We start from the raw sequence: 12,245 nt of genomic DNA, 5'->3' as shown, positions 1-12,245 counted from the left end.
AGAAACACTGTGACATCAGCATCTTGAAATAGAGGTGGACTTTTGACAACGTAACATATCAAACCTCATGCATAGTTGAGTATTTCCTGTTTACAAACTAGTGATATTTACTGACCCTCTCTTGGCCTTGGTGATGTCAGATGAGATCATTCTATATGCAAGTGACTTCTCATTCAAGTACCTGCTATATCGTCTGATGAAGGTTGACATGGCATAACCTAAAAATGAGATATTTTGATTATTACCAATTTAACCAATATTGACTCTACATCACGTCAACAAATGCAAATACTTATCACTCCACATTAACCCATATATATCAACAATATCTTTGAAGTGTAGAAACTAGAATGGCCTTTATTAATAATCTAGTCCAACACTACCCAGGCTCTCTGGTAAAGATTATTTTCTATTTCCTCAAGATCTTGATATCACCCCATGATGGTAGTGGTGGTGGTGATGGTGACATGCCTGAACAGAGGATATTCTTGAACTTTATCATCAGCTCTTGTTCACATTTCTATAGAAACTATTGGAAATTCTTAGCATTCTCTTTAAACTCTTTACCCCATTGCTGCCATTCATCCCCCAACTCCCCATCACTCAGCAAGTGACCTTACCTCCTGCTCCCTAGAAAAAATGGTAGAAAATCAATTCTCTACTACTTAACCTCCAAATATACCTTGATTCATTAATTCAATTCATTTATTTGTTAATTCATTCAACAAATATTTATTGAGGTAAGTGTTGAAGGTTCAGCAGTGAATGAAACAGGTATAAATACCTGCCCTCTTGGAGCTTACATTTCAACATGGATTGACCGAAAATTAAACAAAAAAGGGAGGTGGTGGAAATGCAAAGAAGTTCAAAGTGGAAAGAATAAAACTCAGGCAGAGAAGGGACATAGGATATGCACCAATTTTCGATAGCCTGGACAAGGAAGACCTCACTGAGTAAAGACCTGGAGATGAGGTAGGCCACTGCATGGCAGGGTACAAAATTCTAGGAAGAGGGGACAGCAAGTGCCAATGCACTTAGGCAGGGGCGTTCCTGGCAGATTTGAGGAACAGTAACGAGTTCAGAGTGGCGAGAGCAAAGTGAGCACATCCTCAGGCTGGTGGTTAGGTGCTTCTCTTCTGTGCTACCAAAGGACCCACTATATATCTCACCGTGGTTATTATCATGCCATATTCAAATTGTCTGCTTCTTTATCTGTATCCTCAACTAGACAAAGACTTGTCTCACTAACTGCTCTGTCTCTAGCATATTGCACATTCTTTTATTCTTAGTAAGAACTCAAATATTTGTTACATCAAAGAATTTAGGGATTATTTACCATCATAATGTATAGCACACCACACCCTTCATACTTTAGAACCAATTTTTAAACCAGGTATATTTTTCAGAACTTTTCCTTCCATACCACATAGAAATATTTTCATCAAGGAATCATCTTACCTTCTACGACACTTTTATCCAGGAAGTTGTGTAAAGTGAATAAAGAGTCTCTAGATGCAAGGTGTCGGATAAAACGCTGTTAAACAAATGTGCCAAATTCTAAAATTAGTTTCTGTACACAGAGTTAATTAATGATTTTGTCAAAATGGAATGCATACTTAGCATATTTCTATCACACCACTTCTATCTATTCCAGGAGCATTTATTAAGTTGAGCACCATCATATCCTGGGATACCCAATATAAGGACTGTTGGTGCTGTCAACTCTCCTCTGTTTATATGCCACCAAATAAACAAGAGGATAAACATTAAAGCTTATCTGAATATATACTCTTTCTCCCCCAGAATTTCGATTTAAAGTATGAAAAAATGCAAACAGAAATGATACACCTGCGTACCCCATATCCAAAAACGACTATTGTTAATTTTTAAATATATTTACTTCAAGTCTATCTTAAAATAAGAGGAAGTAAAGCCTTAGAGACAGTGCACTTTGCCCAATCCTCAATTTCCATTTCCTTCTGTTCCTATCCAGCAGTAACTGGTATCATAATTTTGATATATCTTTCCAGTTCATTTCTTTATAATTGCACAAATTTTGTTCTATGGGAAAATAACAAGTGAGTCATTGAAAAAGGTTACATAAATGGTATCATACACTAAATGTCATTTTGCAGCTTTTTTCTCTATTAGCATTTTTTTTAGATCTTGACACTATGGAGAGGATAAACTGCAGCAGCTATTAAATGACATCATCCACCAGGTATGCAAGCTCTCATTTCCTCAAGGTATTCCCAACTCTTGATACTGTCAGATATTTGAAATTTTACTAATATGAGCACGCTCTCAGATGGTTATCAGCTATTATGGTTTCTTTTTCTGTGAATTCTGTTCACTTATATTGCTCATTATTCCACTATATTGTCTTTTTCTTACATATTATGTATTTTGAATATTAACCTTTTGTCTGTAATATATATGTTACAAATATCTTCTTCCAACTTTTGTAGTATCTTCCCTACCTGAATGTCATAAGGACAGTCTTCTGCATTTTCTTTAAATGATTTAAAACTTTAGTTTTTAACATTTAGGTATTTTATATATGTGAAATTTATTTTTGTATATGGGATAAGGATCTCATTCTATTTTTTCCATAGGATACAATTTGTACCAACACACTTTATTTTAAATTCCATACTTTACTCATATTTCAGTGCCACCAAACTTTCATATAAGTACTGTTCTGTTCTGAGCTTTCCATTATATTCCATTTATGTTTATGTTCTATTTTACCAATACCCTACTGTATAATAACAGTTGATCCATAATAAGTTTCAAAATCTAGCCAATTCCTAATCCCTAATTTTTAAGGTTAATTTTCCTGAGACAAAATGTTCTTGAATTTAAAATAGAATAAGTAATTTAATGTTATGTTATATAGCACTTCAGCTTTCTATAAAATAGAAGAGTGTGTGTATGTGGAGGAGGTAGACAGGCAACGATGTTATATACTTGGGTGACCAGTTTCCCCTGGGAAAGTAAAATGGTTATGCAGTAATACATTTTTGAGGGCTTTTTTATGTTCTATATAATCTATAGAATTGAGAAAATGATTCACTCTATTATATATATTCTATTATCCAGTGGCTACTTTACTAGGGTCTAATATGGTATACCTCAAATAATACTGAGTGTAAAGATATATTTAATTAATAAAAACAGAAAAATTGTTTTCTAATATATACTGCTATTTACTTCCCCTACTTGTCACTAATGAAAATAAAAGGTAGTTAAGCCCTTGACAAATCAAGTAAATTTTGCAATTGAGTGCTTACAGTCCTTTTTAACTACAAGGAAGGAAATAACAACTACATGAACATACACCGTGCTCACCTCATTTCCATGCACCATGAGGTGATGCACAGTAACCAGGGCTTTGAACACCACTACCCAGCTGCTGCTCCCAGTTTTCTCAGAAAGAACATCAGCCAGATGTTCAACGCTCATTTTCGTTTTATTTATGTACTGTAATAAATCTAAATTAGAGACAGTGAAGAGCATTAAAATACAGACTGAGAAATAATATTCAAAATCAACGTTGGCAGCTTTAACTTAAATGCAGATATAATCAAATCTCAGAGAAATGGCAGAGACTAATCCTAAATATTTTCTTCATTACATTTATAATTTGTAATGATATATGTTACATGAACATTTGTCTAATTCCTGTCTACTCTATTATGCCGCATACTTGATGAGAGCAAGGACTATGTCCATTTTGGTCACCAATGTCTCCCCCCCAAGACCCAGCATAGTAGCTGGCATATAAGAGATTACAGTAAATACTTGTTAAACGAATGAACAGGACTAGAAGGTAGGTAATATACCCAAGGTCCTATCAGTAGTTGTGTATGTTGAAATCAGATTTGCTTGACTACAGAAACCAAGCTAGTCACCATTATGTCACACTGCCTCTCTTGAGAAAAGTGTCATGCCTTGAAAGTTCAGTTAAGAGCTTTCCTTGAAGTGTCACCCACTCTCTGATCCTTCCCTCTTTGTATCATTTAACTCCATTATTGCTCCTCTTCTTAAGTCCACTGTCCCCAAAGCTTTGTACATGGTTTATTACAACAGATTCCTAATTTCCTGACTCAGGGTTAAAAACATTCATCACTTCACTTCACACAGCCCCTCAAAAGTTAACTTTAATAATTTTATTTTCCCATTAAAGAACATACAATAATTCCCGACTTTTATTAGTTCAAATTTTTGTTTCAAAATTGTCTATAAACTATCATTACAAAACCACTTAACTTTCATATGCATAGCTCCAGGATAGGTACTGAGGAGAATGCTTAACAAATATGCTAGTGTATTAGAGGAAGAGACTGAACCTAATTGTAGATCTTGATTCATTTATTCAACAAATATATACTATGTAAATGCCTACTATATGCTGGTTACTTTGCCATGTTTAAGGTTATGAAGAGTGAAATTCTCTCATCTGTTTTTAATCTCTATGTCTGCTTCATTCCCCTTTCTGTAAGCTAGTTTTCCTCTGTAGGCTCTTAGTTTCTGTTTCCCCATGATTTAAGTCTACATAACACTTACAATTATCATGGTGCTGACTCAAGTATGCCACCCCATTCCCTTGCAATCATCTTTCACATAGCTAACTGTGGCTTATCCTTTAGGTCTTGAGAAGCCAATTCTGGCACATATTACCTAGCCATCCAGGGCTGGATAATATAAATTGCCCCAGATCTAGCATAGGACCTTCCTAGAATAATACTCAGCAAAATTTTTCTTTTATGTGTATAGGAAATGAATATCAGTTTCTTAATTTAGTAATCCATTAGTTACTGTAACAGATTCGCATTGTCATGATGATAGAAGTTAAAACATCAGAAGTCAAATATAAATTAAGTCAATAAAAAGTTTAAGCAAAATACCAAAATAAAGAGGTGATCAAAAGAATAGCTCTGAAGGTATCATATTAATGTTTGATTATGAAGTTACTGCTCACTGTGGATTGAAATAATGGGGACTAGGTTAACTTGGGAGTGTTTTCTCTCTTTGAGCTACAAATCACTTCAAAAATCAAAATTCTTTCTCCAAACACATACAGGGGCACAAAAATGTCACGGTGGACACTGTAAAGCTGGGGTTCTTAACAAGGGGTCTGTGAGCTTGAATTGAATTTTTTTTTTCAAAAAAGCATTATTCTAGTGGGGACTTGTTGGTGGAGGTGTCATATATTTATTAAATTACACACTGTATAATGTGGACTTAGTAAGGGGTCTGTGGTTTTCACCTGACTGGCAAAGGAATCTGTGGAACAGAAAAGGTTAAGAAACCCCGCTCTATAGCTTTTTCACAGAATTTAGGTTAGGAATATCTATGGGAAGATCTACTCAATAGATTCTTCCTCCCTGTATTTGAGAAGACTCAATAAATTTCATGATTTATATGAGGGTTGGGTCGAGTTGGGAGATGAGACCCTTCTAAGAAGCCTGGGTTGTCATTCCTCCACCCCTTCCGTCCCAAGGAAGCCTAAAGGTTATTACATTTGAATAACTTCTTTTAAAAAAGTGTTTGTAGTATAAAAGGCCAGGAGTTTCCTTCTACGTCCAGAGATTACAAGAAACGAGAGTTCAATCTTCCCCTCCTACAGGGCAGGGAATGGTGGCGAGGGGGATGGGGTGCGGCCATTAAAACCCGTCCCGTTACTTAGACTGCACTAGCAGTTTGGATTGCCAGCGGTAGGCCTCCTACTCACCAGCCAGGTGTTCCGGCTTGGGCTCCGTGGGTTCCTCGGTGGTCGCCCCGAGGGCAGCTTTAGTTGCGGACGACCCCATGTGCGTGTGTTGAAGATCGCCAGCCACGAGGGCGATGGAGAGCGGCGTCTAGGCTCTTTTCCTCCCAACCAACAGAGTGAGCAGGGGACGGGCACACTTGGTGACGGATGCCAAGGTGACGGAAGAAAGGCCTGGCCCTGCAGACGAGTCACCAGACGGCCTTTTCTTCATGCAGCCTGACGCGGATCGGCAGCATTGTGAGGTGGGATTTGAACTCAAGAGGTGCGTGAGTTCTGCCAGAATGCCAAAAAAGATGGCCGCGGGGCCGGCGAAGAGGGGGTGGGTACTAGGCGCTTGCTTGGGTTCTGTGGGTATGATGGGATTTGGTGGCATCTCCAAAGAAGCGAGGGTAGATTCTTCGCATAGTACACATTCAGTAACAAAACAAACAACTATTATACGAAGATTATGAGGAAGGGGAACACATTGGGGACTCAGGGTGGAAAGTCAGGAGATCTACAGGTCTTGGAAAGTTAAGCAGTCCTCTGTGATCGTACTTCGATATTTTTTTGTGTGTGGTATTATTAGGGGCGCTTTGGTCACAGTTAAGGAGGTTGTAGCCGGATTAAAGTCATCTCTTCCAACCCTCACCCAGCATCGGATCCACAGGTTCATTAAGCTGTCCATAGTATTTCTTTATTATCCATTTAATATCTGCAGAATCTGTAGTGATCTGTAGTGATGTCACCCAATATGGACAATGGACGTCCTTTCCGTTTTTTCTTATGCCTGGTCAGAGAGTTATCAATTTAATTAATTTTTCTCCAAAAACTAGCTTTTGATTAATTGATTTCTTTTATTTCATTGATTTCTGCTGTTATTTTTATTATTTCCTTACTTCTACTTGCTTGGGGTATATTTTGCTCTTTATTTTTTAACTGCTTAAGATAAAACATTAGGTTATTAGTTTGAAAGCTTTCTTTTTCTCTAATATAGGCATTTAGCACTAACTACTGCTTTAGTAGCATTCCACAAATTCTGATATGTTGTGTTCTCATTTCCATTAATTTCTAAGTACTTTCTGATTTCACTTTTAGTTTCTTCTTTGACACATGGGTTACTTAAAAGTGTATTGTTTGATTTCTAAGTGTTAGAGGGTTTCCAGGTGTATTTCTGATGCTAGTTTCCTTCTTAATTTTATTATTATCAGAACTATATTTTTTATGATTTCAGTCTTTTAAAATTTGTCAAGACTTTTTTATGACTCAGACTATTCTTTTTTTTAAGATTTATTTATTTATCACCCCCACCCCCACTCCAGTTGTCTATTCTCTGTGTCTATTTGCTGCGTCTTCTTGTCCCCTTCTGTTGTTGTCAGCGGCACAGGAATCTGTTTCTTTTTTGTTGCGGTCAGGTCTCCGCATGGGCAGTGCCATTCTTAGGCAGGCTGTACTTTCTTCCGCACTTGGGGGCTCTCCTTATGGGGCGCACTCCTTGCGTCTGGGGCTCCCCTACGCAGGGACCCCCCTGCGTGGCAGGGCACTCCTTGCGCGCATCAGCACTGCGTGTGGGCCAGCTCCACACGGGTCAAGGAGGCCCGGGGTTTGAACCCTGGACCTCCCATGTGGTAGGCGGCCGCCCTAACCACTGGGCCAAGTCTGCTTCCCAGACCATTCTTTATATAAGTAAATGTTCTGTGCTCTCTGGAAAGATATGCATTTTGCTGTTGTTGGGTGGAGTGTCACAATTATGTATTACACTTCTTGATATTATATCACAAGTCATTGAGATGCCCTTTACTTTTTAGACCTCCTTTTTTTCTATGCTTCACCTTGAAGAGTTTCATTTGCTGTGTCTTAAAGTTCATTTGCTGTGTCTTTTCTTCTTCAGAGTCTAATCTGCTGCCAGTACTTTCCAGGACATGTTGCATTTCTAATTTGTATTTGTAATCTCCAGAAGTTTCTTTTGGTTTATATATATATATTTCATTTCTGTTCTCATGTTTAACATCCTTTAAACCCTTCAGCATATTCATATACTTGTAATAATTGTTTTAAATATAGCCTGCTACTTCCATCATCTTTACTATTTCTGGCTCTGTTTCTATTGACTGATTTTTCTCTGTGTTTGGGTCACAATTTTCCATTGCTTCCTCTATTAATTTTTTATTGGATGCCAGATATTGTCAATTTTACTTTTTAACTACCACATTTTCTTGTATTCTTTTTAAAAATATTGAAGATTCTTTTGACAGGCACATATATTACTTTCACATAGCTTTCAGTCTTTTGCTGACATATGACTTACACATCATTCAATTTACCCATTTAGTGTACAACTCAATGGTTAAAGTATATTCATAAATTTCTGCAACCATCACCGAGATTAATTTCCAATAATTTCACCACTTTAAGCAGAAACCCTATATTAATTAGCAGTCCCTCCCCATTTCCCCTTAAACCTTACAGCCCTAGACAGTCACTAATTTCCTTTTTATCTCTGTGATTTGCTTATATGGACATTTCATACAAATGGAATCCTACAATATGTAGCCTTTGCATCTGGCTTCTTTCACTTAGCATAATGTTTTCAAAGTTCGTCTGTGTTGTAGCATATATTCACAATATTTTCTTTCCAATGGTGGAGTAATATTCCAGTGTGTATAAATGTATCACATTTTGTGGATATTCATCTTTTGATGGACATTTGGGTCTTTTCCACCTTTTGGCTGTTGTGAATAATGCTGTTATGAGCATTGGTGTACAAATATCTGAGTTCTTGTTTTCAAATTATTTGGATATATATCTAAGTGGAATTGCTGGGTCATACGGTAAATTTCTGTTTAACTTTTTGAGGAATAGTCAAATGTTTTCCACAGGGGCTGCACCATTTTACATTCACAACAGCAATGCATGAGGCTCTAATTTCCCCACATCCCTGTCAACACTTGCTACTTTCCATTTATTTTATAATAGCCATTCTTGTGGAAGTGAAGTGATATCTCATTGTGGTTTTGATTTGTATTTCCCTAATGACTATAGATGTTGAGCATATATCAATGTGCTTGTTGGTTATGTATATATCATTTTTGGAGGAATGTATAGACAAGTCACTTGCCCATTTAAAAATTTTCTCTGTTGTTGAATTATGAATAAATTCGTAAAGTTCTGGACAATAAACCCTTATCAGCTATATGGTTTGCAAATATATTTTTACATGTTGTGTTTTGTCTTTTAATCATGTCCTTTGATGCAAAAACATTTTTAATTTTCAAAGCAATTTTATTGAGATATATTCATACCATACAGTTCATCCAAAGTAAATGTTCAGTGGTTTTGGTATAATCACAGAGTTGTGAATTCATCACCTCAATCAATATTAGAGCATTTCCATTACTCCAAAAAGAAAAATTCCCCACCCCCTAGCAGTCACCTCTCAATCCTTCTATCCTTCCCTTGCCATACATATCTGCTAATCTAATTCCATCTCTATAACTTTACTAATGTTTATAATTTATATAAATGAAGTCAAACAATATATAATACTTTGTGTCTTATTTCTGTCACCTAGGATAATTTTTTTCTTTTTATCACAATTGATGTAAAAATATTAATATGTTACTATTCACTACAGTCCCTAGTTTGACTTAAGTGCATTTTAGCTAAATACCACCCTATTATTAACATCTTTTAATATGAATGTACACTTGTGCTGATTTATTGAAGAGCATTCTTTTATTTGTTCTATCATACACATTCATTATCTGCAAGATGGTTCACTATGCTATACAGTCCCATGTTTCATTCTTTAGCTTTTCTTCTAGTGACATATACAACCTTAAACTTTCCCTTTCAATCACAATCAAACCCACATTTTGATACTGCTGTTTACATTCACTCTAATGTGCTATCATCACCTCTATCCAATCCCGAACATTTACTATCAACCTTATTACAAATTCTGCACAAATTAACCTCTGTTCCCCATTCTCTATCCTCATTCTATCTTCTGGTGACAAATCTTCTAGCTATTAACTCCATGACTTTGTTCATTATATTTATTTCATATCAGTGAGATCATACAATATTTGACTTTTTTTCTGGCTTGTTTCACTCAACACAATATCTGCAAGGTTAATCAACGATCTCATATGCATCACAAATGCATTCCTTCTTACAGCTGAATAATATCCCATTGTATGCATATACCACCTTCTGTTTATCCATTTATTTGTTGATTGATACCTGGGTTGTTTCCATCTTTTAGCTATTGTGAATAATGCTACTGTGAACATGGGTGTGCAAATGTCTGTTCACATCTCTGCTTTCAGTTCTTCTGAGTATATACCTAGGAGTGGGATTGCTAGCTCAATATTTAACGTATGACAGCTCAATATTTAACTTCCTGAGGAACCACCAAACAGTCCTCCACAGTGGCTGTACCATTCTACATTCCATTAACAGGGAATACGAGTTCCTATTTCTCCACATCCTCACAAATACTTGTAGTTTTCTTTTCTTTTTTTTTTTTTTGAAAATAGTAGCCATTCTAATAGGTGTGAAATTATATCTCATTGTAGTTTTAATTTGCATCTCCTTAATAGCTAATGAGTTTGAACTTCTTTGGATGTGTTTTTTTGTCCTTTGTATTTCTTCTTGGGAAAAAATATCTGTTCAAGTCTTGTCATTTTTAAAGTTGGATCATTTGTCTTTTAATCATTGAGATGTAGGATCTCTTTATATATCATGAATATTAAATCCTTATCAGATATGTAGTTTCCCAATATTTTCTCCCATTGAGTAGGTTGCCTTTTCACCTTCATGACAAAATCCTTTGAAGCACAAAAGCATTTAATTTTGAGAAGGTCCCACTTATCTATTTTGTCTTTCATTGCTCATGCTTTGGGCATAGGTCTAAGAAACCACCTCCTATTTACATTTTCTTCATTTTATTCCAGAAGTTTTATGGTCCTTGCTTTTGTATTTAGATGTGTGATTGATTTCTCATTAATTTTTGTGAAAGGTGTCCTATTAATTTTGTTTGGATTTGTATATACAGTTCTCCCAATACCATTTATTGAAGAGACTGTCCTGTCCCAGCTGAGTGGGCTTGGTAGTCTTGTCAAAAATCAGTTGATTGTAGAGGTGAGGTTCTATTTCTGAACTATCAGTTCTATTCCATTGATCTATATGTCTCTCTGTATGCCAGTGCCATGCTGTTTTGATCACTATAGCTTTGTAATATGCTTTAAAGTCAGGAAGTGAGCGTTCCCTGACTGTATTCTTTTGAAAAATATTTTTGGCTATCTGGGGGCCCTTTCCCTTCCAAATAAATTCAACAATGGACTTTTCCAGGTCTTCAAATAGGCTGTTGGAAATTTGGGGGAAGGGGTTATGTTGAATCTGTAAATCAATTTGGGTAGAATTGACGTCTAAATGATATTTGGGGGAAGCAGACTTGGCTCAGTGGTTAGGGCGTCCGTCTACACATGTGAGGTCTGTGGTTCAAACCCTGGGGCCTCCTTGACCCGTGTGGAGCTGGCCTAGGCACAGTGCTGATGCACACGAGGAGTGCCCTGCTACACAGCGGTGTCCCCCACATAGGGGAGCCTCACGCGCAAGGAGTGCACCCCATAAGGAGAGCCAACCAGCGTGAAAGAAAGTGCAGCCTGCCCAGGAATGGCACTGCACACACGGAGAGCTGACACAACAAAAAGAAACACAGATTCTCGTGCCGCTGACAACAACAGAAGCAGACAAAGAAGAAGACGCAGCAAATAGACACAGAGAACAGAAAACCGGGGGTGGGGGGGTGTGAGGGGACAGAAATAAATAAATAAATCTTTAAAAAAGTAAATAAAAATAAATGATATTTAGTCTTACAAACCATGAACATGGAATGTCCTCCCATTTGTTTAGATCTTTGGCCATGTGGGATCTAAGCCCCCTCTCGATTTATAGGTGGAATGGACATTGGCATCTCAGGGTCTTCAGGATGGTGGAATAAAATATGGATTAGAATGGACTTACTGGTATTCTACTATAGAATTATTGTGACTCTAGCAATGGAAGAAATTATATCATTGATGTGGAGACAGTGGCCACGGGAGTTACTGAGGGCAGGGAGAGGGAAGAAGAGATGTGATGTGGGGGCATTTTCGGGACTTGGAGTTGTTCTCAGTGATATTGCAGGAACGGATGCAGGACATTACATATCCTGCCATAACCCACTGAATGGACTGGGAGAAAGTGTAAACTACAACATAGACTATAATCCATGCTGTGTAGCAATGCTCCAAAATGTACTTATCAAATGCAATGAATGTACCACACTAATGAAAGAAGTGGTCAGTGTGGGAGGAGTGGGGTTGTAGAAATTGGGATATATGGAAACCTCTTGTATTTTTTAATGTACCATTTTGTGTGATCTCTGTATTTTTATAAAGAGATTTTAAAAATTATAAAATAAACATAAAAAAGGGAAAAAAGT

The 12,245-nt window shown here is 36.9% G+C and overlaps 1 protein-coding gene across 1 annotated transcript in view; it reads right to left on the bottom strand.

Moving 5' to 3' along the window:
- The window catches only part of LOC131277101 (phosphatidylinositol-binding clathrin assembly protein-like), a 62,334-nt gene extending 56,416 nt beyond the window's left edge, over positions 1-5,918 (bottom strand). Inside the window, exons 1-4 of the mRNA XM_058290985.2 lie at positions 5,738-5,918; positions 3,352-3,494; positions 1,459-1,534; positions 116-218 (exon numbers count right to left, since the gene is read on the bottom strand). Of these exons, the coding sequence (XP_058146968.1) occupies positions 116-218; positions 1,459-1,534; positions 3,352-3,494; positions 5,738-5,816 (401 nt within the window). The 5' untranslated portion in view covers positions 5,817-5,918. The remainder of the gene's footprint in view (positions 1-115; positions 219-1,458; positions 1,535-3,351; positions 3,495-5,737) is intronic.
- Positions 5,919-12,245: the final 6,327 nt, after the last annotated feature.

The sequence above is a fragment of the Dasypus novemcinctus genome, chromosome X (assembly GCF_030445035.2).
Source record: "Dasypus novemcinctus isolate mDasNov1 chromosome X, mDasNov1.1.hap2, whole genome shotgun sequence".
Lineage (NCBI taxonomy): Eukaryota > Metazoa > Chordata > Mammalia > Cingulata > Dasypodidae > Dasypus > Dasypus novemcinctus.
Note: the sequence above shows the minus strand (reverse complement) of the source record. Positions and strands in the feature narration are given on the sequence as shown.